General features: G+C 38.1%; 3 protein-coding genes across 3 annotated transcripts; 2 read left to right on the top strand and 1 right to left on the bottom strand.

Annotated features, from left to right (window-relative positions):
• The first annotated feature begins 655 nt into the window (after positions 1-655).
• Positions 656-2,691, top strand: LOC113687025 (uncharacterized). Its single transcript, XM_027204725.2, has 5 exons — positions 656-789; positions 1,191-1,232; positions 1,691-1,876; positions 1,958-2,056; positions 2,485-2,691. Exons 1-5 carry the CDS (start codon positions 742-744, stop codon positions 2,593-2,595), a joined length of 486 nt encoding a protein of 161 aa, XP_027060526.2. The 5' UTR covers positions 656-741; the 3' UTR covers positions 2,596-2,691.
• A 981-nt stretch (positions 2,692-3,672) lies between these two features.
• Positions 3,673-6,429, top strand: LOC113687007 (uncharacterized). The gene is made up of 5 exons (XM_027204704.2): positions 3,673-3,903; positions 4,467-4,508; positions 4,879-5,079; positions 5,807-5,908; positions 6,246-6,429. Exons 1-5 carry the CDS (start codon positions 3,856-3,858, stop codon positions 6,351-6,353), a joined length of 501 nt encoding a protein of 166 aa, XP_027060505.2. The 5' UTR covers positions 3,673-3,855; the 3' UTR covers positions 6,354-6,429.
• Positions 6,430-6,871: 442 nt separating this feature from the next.
• On the bottom strand, positions 6,872-14,818 carry LOC113687006 (uncharacterized). The gene is made up of 8 exons (XM_089206378.1): positions 14,570-14,818; positions 12,678-12,965; positions 11,810-11,998; positions 10,937-11,080; positions 10,086-10,391; positions 9,052-9,210; positions 8,480-8,610; positions 6,872-7,428 (listed from the first exon to the last, which is right to left on the bottom strand). Exons 1-8 carry the CDS (start codon positions 14,657-14,659, stop codon positions 7,398-7,400), a joined length of 1,338 nt encoding a protein of 445 aa, XP_089062504.1. The 5' UTR covers positions 14,660-14,818; the 3' UTR covers positions 6,872-7,397.
• Between the last annotated feature and the right edge of the window lie 314 nt (positions 14,819-15,132).

Below are 15,132 nucleotides of genomic sequence, written 5' to 3'. Positions count from 1 at the left end.
AATTGATGTATCCCCTTGAGCAAGTACCGTTTTTTCCCTTTACTCTGTATCTTTTACATCCTTCTGCGCAAACTTAAATCTCGTTTCATAGACCTTTTGAATGCTGTTTTCGACAATGTTCACGGAAGGTTCCATGATCACTACTTTAGAGATATTGGTGGTCAGTATATTTTCTTTACCAAGAGTAAAAGGAAAAAGCAGATGAAGACATTTAGATTACTTGACATTACAAAAAAAAAAACCTCCTCGATATGGATTGATACTTTAAAAAAGTACAGTCCAGGGATTTCGGTATTTGGCTTAAACAACCTTTAGTCGGTGCAAAGGTTATCGTGCAAAGGACTCTTTGTTCCAATATACAGATGTGTTTGTATAGCAGAGGTGTCGAGTACTACCTTACAATGTTAATTTTGTCTTACGACACATGAAATAATACTATTATGCGCGGACACGATGCAAAACACTTGTCTGACATCAACGTTTCCAAACGCTTACGTTTCGATGACCCTTTCGTTGTGTGCGTAACAAACAGTTGGAAAAACACAGTGTTACATTGACAATTTTCGTTTACACACGATGCTTAAAGTACTCTTGCTTTGAATGAATCCTGTGAAAATGCTGTCCTTCAGATTGTTTTAAAAATAGTGAAGTATAAAAAACAACGTCTCAGTCAGAATGCCCCATTAGAGTGTGAACTAAATCTTTCTATACTTTAGGCTCTTCCAGTCAAGCGGGGAAGACATGAAGACTACTATCCTGATTTTGAGCTTAAGCATTTCACTTGCTTTGGTGAGTTTCGAGGAATTTATGATATATGTTTCTGCATCATCTGTTAAATCAATTTTAGACAAATACCGCTAAAACTGAGCTTGATTCTATCAAACTGCATCAGAATATTTGTAAGAAAAACGCGTTTTTTTCTTCTTTACTAAATCTCTGAATAATTCATTTTTAAATACTTTATAGAGATTCAATTAACGTTTGAACTCTGTCCATTTTATCTTACGAAGTCATTCGAGGAAAACTGGAAACAAGCCGGTAAAACGAACTTTTTTTGAAACTTGGGCAAACTTGGAAAATGGTTATGCTACTTGTTTTGTTCTGGTTGTTGTTTTTGTTTGATCCTGGTTGGTAAATTTCCCATTCCAGTCCCTCCACATACTCATTTGTACATATTCATTAATTTACAGGGATGTTCAAAACTTCCTGAACTTTCAGTTTGTAACAAGCCGGTGAGTAAACATATAAGTCAGATGAAATTAGATTTTTCAATACCATTAAGGCTAGGGTTCTCTTTTAGAAGTCTGTTAGCTCCAACTCTTTGGAACTTACCAACAATTCTATCTCGGATTAGGTTCATATAGTTGTCACGAAGAGACCCGTATTTTGTAGCGTTCTGCCCAGTAACACCATCAAAAAATAAATCCTTAGCGACCCAGGTCACAATAGTTTTGCGCCATTTTTCTACGACTTATAATTGTACCTTCAAAGAGCAAGACAACAAAAACCGATGCCTCCAAGATAGAGAAACAACGCAAGGCACAGAAAAGGCCTTCTTAACACTTTTTCTTCGTTGAGCTCGTTCTTCATACGACGAACGATATGTTGAGTTCCTCTTGAAGTATAGGTCATGAGCTGAGATTCTTTTTGTTTTCTTTTTTTTCTCTCGCATCTCCTCTTCTGTGCCCAGGAAGGAGACTGCAGTTGCCAGGATGGTCTTTCTTGCGTTCTCACCAAGAAAGTGATAGAACATGGAATCGAGACTCCCGTCAAGCAGTGCATGCCGGGAGATGTGGATATCGAAGTGGAGTCGATCGACCTTGATAACCAGGCAGCGGATGCACCCATGAGGATAAAGCGCTGGCTATTCTTCAACGTAAGTTTGAAACTTGGCTTCAACGAAAACATTTGGAGCAGCGCTAATTCGTCACGAAATTTTCTTTGCTTCATGAATTAGAGATGCCTCACCGAAGAAGATTGCAGTTACAACAGATGCTGCGCTTTCAATAAGCGATGTGTTCCAAAACTCAAGAAATTCTTCACCTGCGTTTTAACGGTAAGTGATAACATTAATAGGATTTTTATTCCTTACGTATTGAAACCGGTCAAATTTTATCTCCTGGGGTGGGGGGTAGAGAATGTTTGGGAGGATCACATGGTTTTCAAGGGGAAGGGAAGGGGGATCAATCGTCACCAATAGAAAACAAACTAACAAACTCTCTTACTCTCCCCCTCCCCCTCCCCCCCTCAGGCAATAAATTATAACTGGTCGCTGATAATTTTGGCTTCTCTGTGGAATTCGTTCTCTGCGCGAAGTCTGGGTCGAGTAATCAGCAGAACGCGTTCTTTATGAGTTTCTCTCGCGTTTGGCTTCACAATTTACAATATTGATCCTATGGTAACAAGGTTCATAGCAACTACAACAAAATGTTTCCTCCTTAAACTTGTGATGTAATAGAATTATGCTTTTTGTTTGTTCTGTAGGGCATACATAAGTGCGGCTGCGCAGATAGACTAGAATGTAAGGAGACTGCTCACATCACGCTTCCTATCACAGAAACGAAGCTCTCCCTTAGGCAGTGTATGGATGCTTAAAATGGTGCTTGGCTGGAGTTGTGGATGCGTAAACACTGATAGAGAAAATTTGGTTGTTAAACCCAAAATAAATGTGTTAAACCAAAAAAAAAAAAAGGCTGAATATTTCCTTCCCACTGATAGTATGAACTGAGGTTTAAGTTTCAGAGCAATGAAAAATGTTTCGTGCAATTTTCGTTTCTGCACGTGCGCATTTGAGTTTCAACCCAAAATGAGCAAGGGTAATTTTTAGCTACAGTAGCAACTGGAATACCCTTTCAATCTTGTCTTTCGGGCTTCTGTCTTAGCGGAGGAATTCGTCAGAAACCTTTTTTCTCCATAACACAGATAGAGATAATTTTCAAAAGGGAGCATATGAAGTTTGATAAAGCGATGCACTAATGTGACAGCTGATTAGCTACGCAAACCCATCACTCGACCAAGCATATTTTTATATATGAGAAGGAGGTGTGACTGATATAAATATGAAATTTCTGGCCGCAGAATCCCTAAAAATTCAGAGAGCCGTTCTGTTTTCGAAGGATAGCCTTACATTTGAAATTTTTGATAACAAATAATGTTTCAAAAGTAAACTGTTTCACACATCTGTGCTAACTTACCAAAGATTTGACAAAATTGCCATTAGATTATGTCAACAAAATGGTATTGATCCTCAATTGTTGGACAAATTTGAGCATAAACTGCAGCTGAAAATAAAATAAAATAAAAATTATCTTTGTATCACCAAGTATATTTTAAGTCGGTTTCTTTGAAGGCAAGACCTGAATTTTCCCAGCTGATAAAAGTATTTATTAAATTTATCTTTTCATATTTCTTGTAAAAATTATAGTGCTTGTTTTTCAAGTTCTTGTTTTGTGAAGAGTTTCCTTGCTTAATATTACCGAAGGCTTAAAATGGTTGAGAAATCCACTGAAAATATAAGAATAAACCAAGCGCTCAATTTCTAACACATTTTAATGTCGTGTAACGAGAAGGTTTGTGAAAGGCGTGTGTTGTGACAAAATACAACAATGAAGTTATTAAATTATTGCGAGAAAGTTTTGTTGATATATCAAATTACGATAGCTTTTTCCAGGCAGTTGTATAAACTTCATTTCAAACCGAAATTTTTTTTCGTTTGAACTTAGCATTTAAAAACACTCGCACAACTTTGTGTCTTGAGACGAAAAGCTATATATACAGTTTTCAGAGCTTATCTGTACCAATTGCGAATTTCTCAACAAGATCAAGCTCTACGTTGATTTCTTCAAGTCAGAAATTATGAAGATTTTTGTTGTTTTAAGTATCTGCTTTGCCCTTGTTTCTGCGGTAAGTTTCCGGATCATTTTATGTCAGACTTTACTAATTGTGAAGCGTAAAACTAATGATTGCTTTAGACTTAGTTCATGATTTTCCCTTTTTTTTTGCCACAATATCTGCTGGATATCTTTAATACTAACAACCGCCAAGATCCGTCCCTTTCACTTTCTATAGTGATGATCGAATAGCTCAGCCTATGATGAACAAATTGTTCGCAAGAATTAATAAATCTAATTTAGACTTTGGAAACCTCAACATTTAAGAAAAAGCAAAATGAACATAGACTTAAATAATAATATCATTACAGATAGATTGAAAATTTTTTTTTCCTTTAAGATGCGAAACCTGTAGATTGCAACATTTCTTTTCTATCACGAGCTGATTCATATCTAACAACAATTGTTTAAATAGGACGTAAAATATTACATTTTGATCTGCTGAAAAAGTGCAACAGGTTTTATTGTCGATATAGATATTTGCTTTTGACTTTCACGAAGGGCTAGGCTCGAAACTCTTTACGGTGGCCAAATTATCTCCATAAAAAATGTATTCGTGTTATCATCATTTTCCAGGCATGTGAAAATCTCAAGAGGCTTGAGGCTTGCAACAATGAGGTGAGTTTGAAAATGGGGGTAATCATCTTAGAATAGTAAATGGAATTTTCATGAATTTGCTTCTTCTTCGAGAAAAAAAAGAAACTGCACATAATCAGGACGACATTGGTGATACGTTACATCGCTCTATGATTGGTCTAAAATACTCCTACCATCTCCTCAACCAATCAAAACCAAAGGTAAAACTAATCGCAATTTGAACACTTCTGCTTTCCCGCGCTGCAGACCGCTAACAATAATTTACTTTGATTTCTCATCGGGATATTTTCCTGGGTCGAGAATGGCCGTCGTGGCGCACTGATTCGTATGAATTGGTTTCGCGACACCTGTTCTAATGAGCTTTGATTGCGGTTTATTTTCTCTTCCACAGGGGCTTGATTGCTCTTGCCAACCCGGACTATCGTGCAGATTAACCAAACAAATGATCGTGGATGGCAAAACTGTTCCAGTCAAGCAATGCATGGGAGACGATGAGAAGATTAATATCGAGACCATCAACGTGGACCCCGAGGAGCAGAACAATGCAGCAAACGCAGCTTACAGAGTCAAGCGTTTCTTGGGAATTATCACGGTAACTGGAGCGTAGCTAAGAGGGGTGTCCACATACCACCCTATATGAAATAAATGATCTTCCTTCAGATCATTGCGATACGAAGGAATTGAAACTAGCCGCCTCCCAAGGCGGTCGCAAACACATCCAGGGGAATAAGCGCAAAGTGGATCAGCTCTGGTGACGAGCCTCAGACTCGTACCCAGTCGCTTTTCCTTATTCGTGAAGTGATTGATGGGAAGGATTAAGCGGGCTCGTGTTCCACCAAGGGAATGACGGAAGGAGAAAGCGAAACTGAACCACTTTTTCTCTCTCCTTCCCAAGCGCCTTAGCGCACCCTAATCCCTGTCCCAGATTCCTTTGTGGGTAGAAAAAAAAGGTGCGAATAGGTGAAAGTATGGACGAACCTTGGACTCAAGGTACCATACCCCCAACCACAAGTTTCGTTTCCAGAGACAGTCGTGTTTCTCTATTGTGCGAGATGATATCGAATTCAGGGGAAGAGAATAAAGATTAAATGACAGTTTACCTTCCAATGGAAATCAAAACAATAAAAGCCAAAAACTTAACTAATCATTGCTATTTTGAACTGATAAAGACGACATCAACAGCTCCTTTCCTGGAAGAACCCACACTCACTTTGAACGGCACGTTTGACGGTAACTATTTATTAATGTAGGGTAATATTAAACCCAGATCCTACTGTATAATTGAGTATGAGGCTCACTTTTGTTGTTTTGTAAACTAGAAATGTCAATCCGACGTTGATTGCGCCCCAAACTTCTGTTGTCCAATTGTGATCCAGCGCTGTCTCCCCAAAATCCTAGAAGACGGCGCCTGCAACTTCAAGGTACTAAAATCCAAACCTGGGCTTTCTTTGCAATCTCTTTAAATCTTCTCTCATCGTTACCCTTCATTTTTAGGGGTCTCATGAGGGTAATGGCTTTTTCGGCTAACGGTTATAATTTTGGCAAGTCTACGGTTACGGTTAACCCAAAACAACACAAAATGACACGACCAACAAATAATCTTGGTTGGCTATTTACAATCTTATATCCAACGCACGCTTATGGTATCATTTTTAAGTCATCTACAGTGCGCACGCACAAATACGGCTAGCCTTATTCTAGAATATTTTCGCCTCGTAAATCGCATGAAAAGGTTGTTGGATGTGTTCCTTTTTTCAGGATTTACATCGCTGTGGCTGTATGGATGGATTAGTATGCCAGAAGACTACAGAGATTACAATTTTCCCAGGCATTAAGATTCCTCTTGAGCAGTGCGTCAAGATGTAACAACAACACGTATATTTACGTAGCACCATTAAGTGCTGTAGTAGCTTGAGCAAGAAAAATAAAAATAAAACGGTTCTTTGCTGTGTGTTTCTCTATTTCGCGTCTCTTACACATAGACTGACTTTTCCAAAGTCTTCCCGAAAGGAAGCCTGGGCATAACTGCCTTCTTGTCGTACCCTTTGTCACGTGCGACTGTGACTCGTCCCCAACTCTCTCGCGCTTCTTGAGGCAAACATGGAATGAACGTGAGCTCAAAAGGTTTTCTTTTTCGTCCACTCTATCCCAAGAATGTGTCCCCTTTTGCGCCTTTCCTCGAATTGCCTCTTCTCTCTTACGCCTATAATTTATATTTCTTATTCTCCTCTATGCGCCTATGTCTACGTTTTCTTTTACCTTGCGCGCCATCTTTTCATTACGCATCAATCTTGATAGGTTGCCTTTTGCTTTCTCAGGTGACTGTCGTTAATTCACCTGAGGAATTTCTGAACTGTGGAAAAGTTATTTCACTTGATACATGCTTTTGGATTACATCCAGAGTTTTATTAATATATTCATACACTAACTACATTTCCATATATATTAAGTAGTGCTCTACTTACGTATTTTGTCCCCCATTAATCTAGCACTTTTAGTTCCATTTGTAGGGAACATACTTAAACTGTTACCTGAGTTTGATGACTTCTGTCATAATACTTCTCAGAGGGGGTGGGTGTGTGTGGGTGTGCAGGTGTGTTAGAACATTGACATGAAGCTAAAACTGTTGATTTTCTGGCGCAGGCACTAATCTCTTTATTTTTTACACCTAGAAGTTAAAATTTGAAATGTAAATAATAATTTAGGGCTTGTACTGCGCAAATCAACATATGAATAGTATCAATGCGCATTCCATAATAATCCAAAAACAAAAACAATATTATGTCAAAAGTTAAGAAAACATATTCCCTTTAAATTTTAGAAATATCTGCTCGGATCTAATATGAAGTACTTTTGAAGAGAATCTAAAATTGGATTTTAAGTGTCCAATAAAGCGCTGTTTTTCATTCTTCACTCACTCAGACCAAGAAGAGCCAGGAACCTAAAAAAGGTAAAATTACTTTGTTTGAAAATGTAAAAAAAAAAAAAAAAAAAAAAAAAAAAATATATATATATATATATATGGCATAGCTTAGATGATCCCACATATGTGAGATCACTTGGGGTGGCTATATGGTCTTACCTCCATCCTAGCATCAGCACTGCACTGATGCGGCCCAGAAGGCCGAAACAGTACTGTCTGCAGTTAGTTATATATATATATATATATATATATATATATATATATATATATATATATATATATATATATATATATATATATATATATATATAAATGATATAACGTTACTTTCCGCCGACTTTACGCCAACTAAGTGTAATAAGCAAGGTTTACAACACTAGGGCCGATTTTACGCGGACAACAATCCTCAGTATACATAAGACGCAAACTCACAGTATAAAATGGTACATTCCCACTTTCAAAGCCGTAGCTTATGTAGGATGGGAAGGATTGAGAACGTCTTAACAAGCCGCAGCTTTTACTAGACGCGAAACCACTGGTATTAATGGCATCGCGGCTTAAGTAAGGCGCAAACTTACATTGTGCAAGCGCAATTTTTCCCGCGTTTGGGCGTTTTTCCCGCGCTCGCCACCACTCGCGCAACCGAGAGCCATTTGTAAGAGTACTTCGCAGCTTAGTAAGCCGCGCTCCTAGGAACAGTACACTTCGCGTCCTATGTAAGGTACGAATTATTATCCCCGTATACACGGCAGTATTGACACAGTTATAAAGATTTATATTACAGACATTTTCGGAAGTATTTGTGATGATTTATCAAATGTTATCAGCTTAGCCAGTTTATTAATTGCACTTTTTACGTGACATCGCACGTGACGTACTGCACCAGCTATAGCAGCACGCGTGTCTGATCGCGCGTCTGATCGCGCTTGTCTTGTTCCACGTGTACACCATTCGAGATTTAGTGTGAGGGATTTATTGCCTGAAATGCACAGCAATTTTCTTTGCATTGTGTGGGCTCTGTTTTAAAAGTGTTCAGAACCTTTCAGCAATTCCATAACGTACTACTTACCTCTCAATCTTCTCATCTAGCCACGCTTTATTTAGCAAGTTATTGAGCCAAGACTCCGGCAGTTTACTGGCACCCAGTTTACAGCCTAACAGCGCCCCCGCTACAGCGCCATTTGTGTCAGCGTCTCCAGCCTGAGAAGAAATGTAGGTCCGTAATTTAGTGCGTGAAAAAAGAAAATATACAGAACCAGTTAGAAATACGTGTTGATTTAACCTTCACTGAATTTTGCAGTAAATCAAGATTTACGCTTAAATGACTTTCTTATATATATATCAAATAAAATCGCACCAGTATCTTCAAAGATACTCACAAAATTTCTGAGTATCGTGAACATTTTTCTTACAAACTCCCAAAGTTCTCTTTAGTAAGTACAGTGGTGGTATGAGTAGTAGATTAAAATATTTTACACATAGAGACACAATATTCGTAAAGTAAGAGGATGTTTCATACTCCCCTTAGCAATTCAGACAAAGTCTCCGTAGAAACTACAATTCATTTACACTCATCAAAACGATAATTTTTAACAACAAAAATCCAATAAGATATTGATTGCTTCCAGGCGTCAGACGTACCTCAAATGCCACATCCTCTATAGCAGCACGAAAATCATCTTGCCTCAATGACCAAATTCCAGCGCCTAAGCATTTGTAAGTGTAGCCTATTTTGCCATGTTCGTCAAGTTGTAGATTTTTCAATGACTTAGCAAACACGTGCTTTTTCAAACCCTCTTCCTAAAAACCAATTTACGAGACAAGGTCATCACTCTGGTTTTAACCAACTGACAAGCAACGTGCTGATGCTCTAAGTCGCCGGGGGGGGGGGGGGTGGAGTGGGGGTCGGAGCATATTACCTGATTAACCAATAGCGCTCTGTGACTTGCTTCTTATCTCCCCCCCCCCTACCTCATTGGCACTTAATTGGACGTCAATTCTCTACATTCCCCACTTTTAGTTACTACGAATCTCAGAACGCATTTAGAGTAATAATTTCATATATACTTTTAAGTGCCAGAAATAAAAATGAATTGGTTTGGAGAGTACAATTCACATTTAGAGGAACAATTTCAAGAGAGGCCTGAATAGCCGTCACTAAGAAAGCCGAGCGTGAGGTTCGGAGACGCTTTTATAGGCAGCATTGCTTAGGGAAGGAGTGTTTAACTCTTTGCTTGCATGCGTACTTCAGGGAACTAGCATCTGTTCACCACAGAACCACGAAGCCTTAGTAGCTGGTAGGAGTGTTTAATTGGACAATGGCAAATTGCACAAATTGGAGTGCATACCCTGGTTGTCTAAGGGCTGAATAAAGCTAGTCGCTCTGACCAAGGGCTACTGCTTCAAACGCCATCTTTAGAGTCTTTAAGGTGGCCAGTTAATTTCATCGACTCAGTTAATAAAACTAAATTACCTTGTTGTACTCTCACACCGACACAGCACCACAGTTTCTTTAGAAACTTACCCCCTTTAAGCTACGGTAACAGCCCGTTAGTTATTCCTTCAATGGTTGGCATAAAGCACTATATGAAAATCAGGATACGCAACGGTTACATTTCCCACCAGCTTTCACGAGGCTTCTTCGAGGTGCTACATAGCAAATTATCGAAAATTACCTGCTCTTCAGTTTCAAGTGTAGCACTGGCATAACTACAAGCCGTCTCTATCAATGCCTCAACGTCATAGCTTCCAGACTCCTCCACAAAGTACTTTCCTTGCAACATCATTGCAATGGCTGTTGTCACAGCGACACAAGACGCAATACATCTTGGGTCTGCATGGGTGACTTTACAAGCCGCCTTGGTGTTTTCTATCACTACATTAATGTCACCAAAGTTATGAACTCCTAGAATTGAAGTGCGCATGACACCTCCGTTTGGAGCTACAAAGCGACCTGAAGAATCCCAAACGTACTCGGCTGCCTGAGAGCAAAGAGCAGAGGATAAACGATAAGTTTATATGAGAAGCTAAAATTTCCCCTCCCCCCCCACCCCTTTTCCGTCTCTCCTTCCATTTCATTGTTGAGGCTATTCCTCAACCAGTTGTTAAGTCCATTCCGCAGTTGTACGTTTTTCTGTAGATACGTAAGACCATGATGCCTCAGCAGCTTGTTCTTAATTTTCATCTTTATTTTGTATCAATCGCACATAGTGATGCCAGTTTGCTCTGAAATAGTTTGCTGGCTTGTGTTTTCGAGACCTTTGTTAACATTAAAACCACAATGAGTGACCAACACAGAATTTCTCCTTACAATATCAATACAAAATCAAGCAGACAAGTGATGCGAATAAAGAAAACTATCACTTGGGAGATCATCAGTTGATCCAATACCAAACTCTCAGAACTAACATCATAAGAATTGTAAGGCACACAGTAATGAGAGTTACTAATGTGATCTTGAGGATGAAAGGGTTTATTACTCAGGCCAGGGCAACTTCCTGACTATTTCATGATTATTCATCTGTACCTTGTGTGGATCAGTAAGAAAGTCAGGATGATGTAAAACACGGTATGTAGTGCTGCCAATTCCCATTCCACCTATATCACCCAGCTCTGGAAAACCCCTCCTGCTCCAATATTTCATTTTTTTGGCAAAATCAAGGGGGACCATCTGCAAAAAATAAAACAGCCAATACTCCCAATCAGTATTCAAATATACTTCACATATTTTATCGTTTAAGGTGGTTTACCTCAGTCACTCTAGAGCTCTTTATGTCTTAGAGTCTTCACTTGGACCAGGGGGGGCCCTTTGCAGTAGAGCTTCAAGATGGACCACATCATCTTGGATGTGGTTTTATTTCATACACCTAAGTGGTAACCTTTTTTGTTTGGTTGAAGTGTGTGGGCATGTTTATTTCGTCAAACAATTTTACACTAAAATTAGTTTTATTTTACCTTTGCCCAACCTCCCCCAACACTGATTACAAATGTCCATCTCTTATCCCGGTTGTTACAGAATGAGGTGACTAGGAGGATTACTCCCCCCTCCCTGCATGGAGGTTTGCAGGATACCCTCTGCCCGCCTCCTAGCATTTTATCAAGTTTCCAGACAGTTTACTGCCCAATATAATTTCTGAGTAGAGAGGGACAATGTTCGAGTGCAATGTCTTGTCCAAGAGCACCCCACTCTGATGTCACAAAGGGTCAAACCCAGAGCTCTTAGTCTGAAGCCCAATGTGCAAGCTGCACTTAAACCACAAGGCCAGTACAGCTTCCACTCCATATTCAAAGAAGGTCACTGGCACTCAGTGCAGAAGGATTTAATTTGTAATCAGTTTCTTTCTAAAACCAGCCCAAATTTAGAGGATCATATGACTGTATTAATGTTAAAATTTTTAACCTTTCCTTTGTTGTCCAACAGAGACTGCAAAATCAAAATCATTTGATCTGAGTCATCAGTCCAGTCTCCAGTTTCCCATCTGCACCGATGAGAATCATTGTTCTTCATTCCATATTCCAAATGTATCCTGTTCTGACTTGTACTGAAATATCCCTTAACTTTATTTACAATGCCTCCGTGACTGTAAATCTGTAAGAATCATACAAGAATAAAGGCTTATTACTGACTAATAGAGTCTAGGGAGGTGAAGAAAGGAGACAAGTGTAATTATGGCTAGATAGAGGGAATGGCATATCTGATTTAGGGTTAATAATCTCCCATTTACCACTTAAGTTTTTAAAGTCTTTCTTTGATTCTACTATTTTCTGCTACAATTTTCCAATTTCACAACTTTACCTTAAGTAATGATTTTTTGCTTTTTCATTTGAAATTTATTTTAATTATAGCAAAATAGGGTGAAAGTTGTCACTTAAAGAAGGTTGACTCCCAACAGTTTGATAAAAACAAATTCTCCTTAACAGTATGAAATGAATGTTTAGAGAGCAGTATGGAGAATAAACATACTGATGGTTAACATGTGAGGCATGACTAAATGCAATCAGAAAGAGACCTTATAGGATAAAACCTTGGTTTTCAAGATGACACCAAGATATGTGGCTTCCCCTTCCCCAAAAAATCTTTGATGGCGTTCAGAAATGGTTGGATTTTCAGAAATATGGGTAATAAAATTTAGAAAAATTTTATTTGCATTTCACTCTGACTGGAAGTTTTGCAGGTATACATAATTATACATACATACACACACACACACACTTACATATATTTTATATATACATATAGAGACATTATTTGCTAAGTTGCAATTTACCTTTGCAGCTTCAGATTTAGTCATAAACTCTGTTAAAAGTCCTATAGCATCTCCGATACAGTTTCCATAAATGACACCTTTGATACGATCCACCAAGTCCTTCTTGTTCAAAGAAGATTTGACATTGAAAGAAATGGGTGGGTCTGTTGCTTGTTCACCTTGTTGTTCTGTTAAAGATTGACCTTCCTGAGACTCAGCCACATTGGAGGATTCTTCTTTGTTAATATTTTGTATGCTGGTATCAGTGACTTTAGACTCTTGTTCAACTGAGATGCTGGCAGTACCAGGCTGTTACAGAGATTGAAATGATAAATCTTAAAAATTATTGCTTCAGTTGATTTTTTTTTTTTTTTGTATTTTATTTGATTTTGGGTTTTTACAGTTTTTACAAGTACGCAAGATACATCACAAATTTCTACATGCATAAATTTACATTACACTACTCTATTACACAAAGAAAATACCACTACACTGGACTATGAGAATAAAAGAAAAGAAAGAAAGAAATAAAAGAAAAAAAAAGCAAAAAAAAAAGAGGCATCGCGTATTGATATAAATAATAAATTAGTTCAGCTATTGTTCTATCAGTTGAAGGAGGGGTTTCCATTTGTTGTAATGGATCTCAAGTTTATTATTCTTTCTGGCAATAAAACGTTCTATTTGAAACCTACTCTTAATTCTTTCGAAAAAGTATTTAAAGGAGAGTTGGTTCAGTTGATGACATAAGCAAAACCCTTTGTCACCAAACTGTAATGAAATAAACCCCATGAAGAGAATGGGGTAGACTAGCATTTTAAAATACCAGAGTTTTAACCGTTGAACTCCCAGAAGTGACCAAGATAGAATTTCTCCTTACAATATCAAAACTGTAATATCAGGCAGACATTGAGATGAGAATAAAGACAATATATATTGGGGGATTGTTAGTTGATCTAATGTCAAATTCTCCAAGCTCATATCATAAGAATTGTATGGAGGACAGTAAGGAGAATTACCAATGAGATCTTGGTAGTGAAAGGGTTAATATAAACCCTAGTTTCTGAGGGAAACCATCTGGGTGTGGCTTAAACTTTCTGGGACCCTTTACTGGTAACAGCACACAACCTTAAGCTACCACAATTTTTACCATAATGACTTGTATGATCTTTATGCTTTAACTCTCAAGATCCATAGAGTAATTCTCCACACTGAATGCTATACATTTTCTCTTAAACAAGACTGGAGAATTTGGGTTTCATCAAGATAACACCCTCCAGCTAGTTCATAAGCCTGTATTTTCACATACCTCTTTAAAATATAACATACTATACATACTGTTCATTACTGGCATTTTTCTCTTCTTTAATTCTAACAATCCTTCGCGAAAACATATTGTAGATGATTTATCTGTTTATCTCATTTTATTGTATCTTTTTATTATTGATTGCTTGAGATTTCCTTTTTTTCGCAACAAAGATTGGCACTTGGCGGCAAAAATTGAAAAAAGGCTTTCAGTAGCACTTACAAGCTTATCGAAAAGATGAAGTAGAAAGGCTGCTCATGCATGTTACACACCGAACTTAAGATTAAATTTAAACACTTAATGATGCAGCTTAGAGGAAAAAATGTTTACGTGCTTATTCACATGTGGCGAAACCCTCTGGCAACAGACTCAATTTTCTAATTTCGTTACTTTCGTCCGAGGAGGAGACAGCCATCGAGCGAGTGATGTTCCACTGTAGATATATTTACTTACGGCTCTAAATACGAGAGGCTTATACTTAAAAATGCCCTAAGCATTTTTCATCTGATCTTGGAAGCTGAAAATTGTCAAAACTAGAGAGCAATACGTTTGCAATCAAATCTATAGATGCTTGGTTATTTAACAGTGAAAGAAAAATCAAGTCACTTGCCTTAGTAATTTCTGCAGTGTCGTTCTCAGGGTCTGTTCTGCAGTCTACATCGGCAGTTTGTAAGGAGTTATTTTGGGGATTACTTGCCATTGTACGTCAAAATCTTTTTGCAGACTGCCTTAAGTATCTACCATGGAGAGAGTGTCTCAAATAATCGAACGACTGCGAGAGAAGCAGCCAAACGCTTCCATTGAAGACATGGTCTGCAAACTTCCGCCTTGAGAAACGAAATTGTCTATTTAGTACGTCATGTTCGACTACATGTAATGTGTACTAATACCTGGGGGAAAAAAAAGCAAAACCTGCAGAAAATTCAATTGACGTGAAGGCCGGCTGAGTGAAGGGAGGAAGGAAGAGTGAAAAGAGAGACATCGCTCCAAAAAGACAGAAAAAAAGAAAAGAGAAGAACTTCCTCCAACAGCGTGTCTTTTAACCTTTCACTTTCAAGATAAGCAATAAATGAGAATTCTCGATACAATTTACCACTTAATGTACAAAAAACTCGCTTAAAAACACTACTTACTTTGATTTTTGGACAGAAAAATGGATTTCAATCACTTGAA

Source organism: Pocillopora damicornis, chromosome 5, assembly GCF_964200805.1.
Source record: "Pocillopora damicornis chromosome 5, jaPocDami1.2, whole genome shotgun sequence".
Classification (NCBI taxonomy): Eukaryota; Metazoa; Cnidaria; class Anthozoa; order Scleractinia; family Pocilloporidae; genus Pocillopora; species Pocillopora damicornis.
Note: the sequence above shows the minus strand (reverse complement) of the source record. Positions and strands in the feature narration are given on the sequence as shown.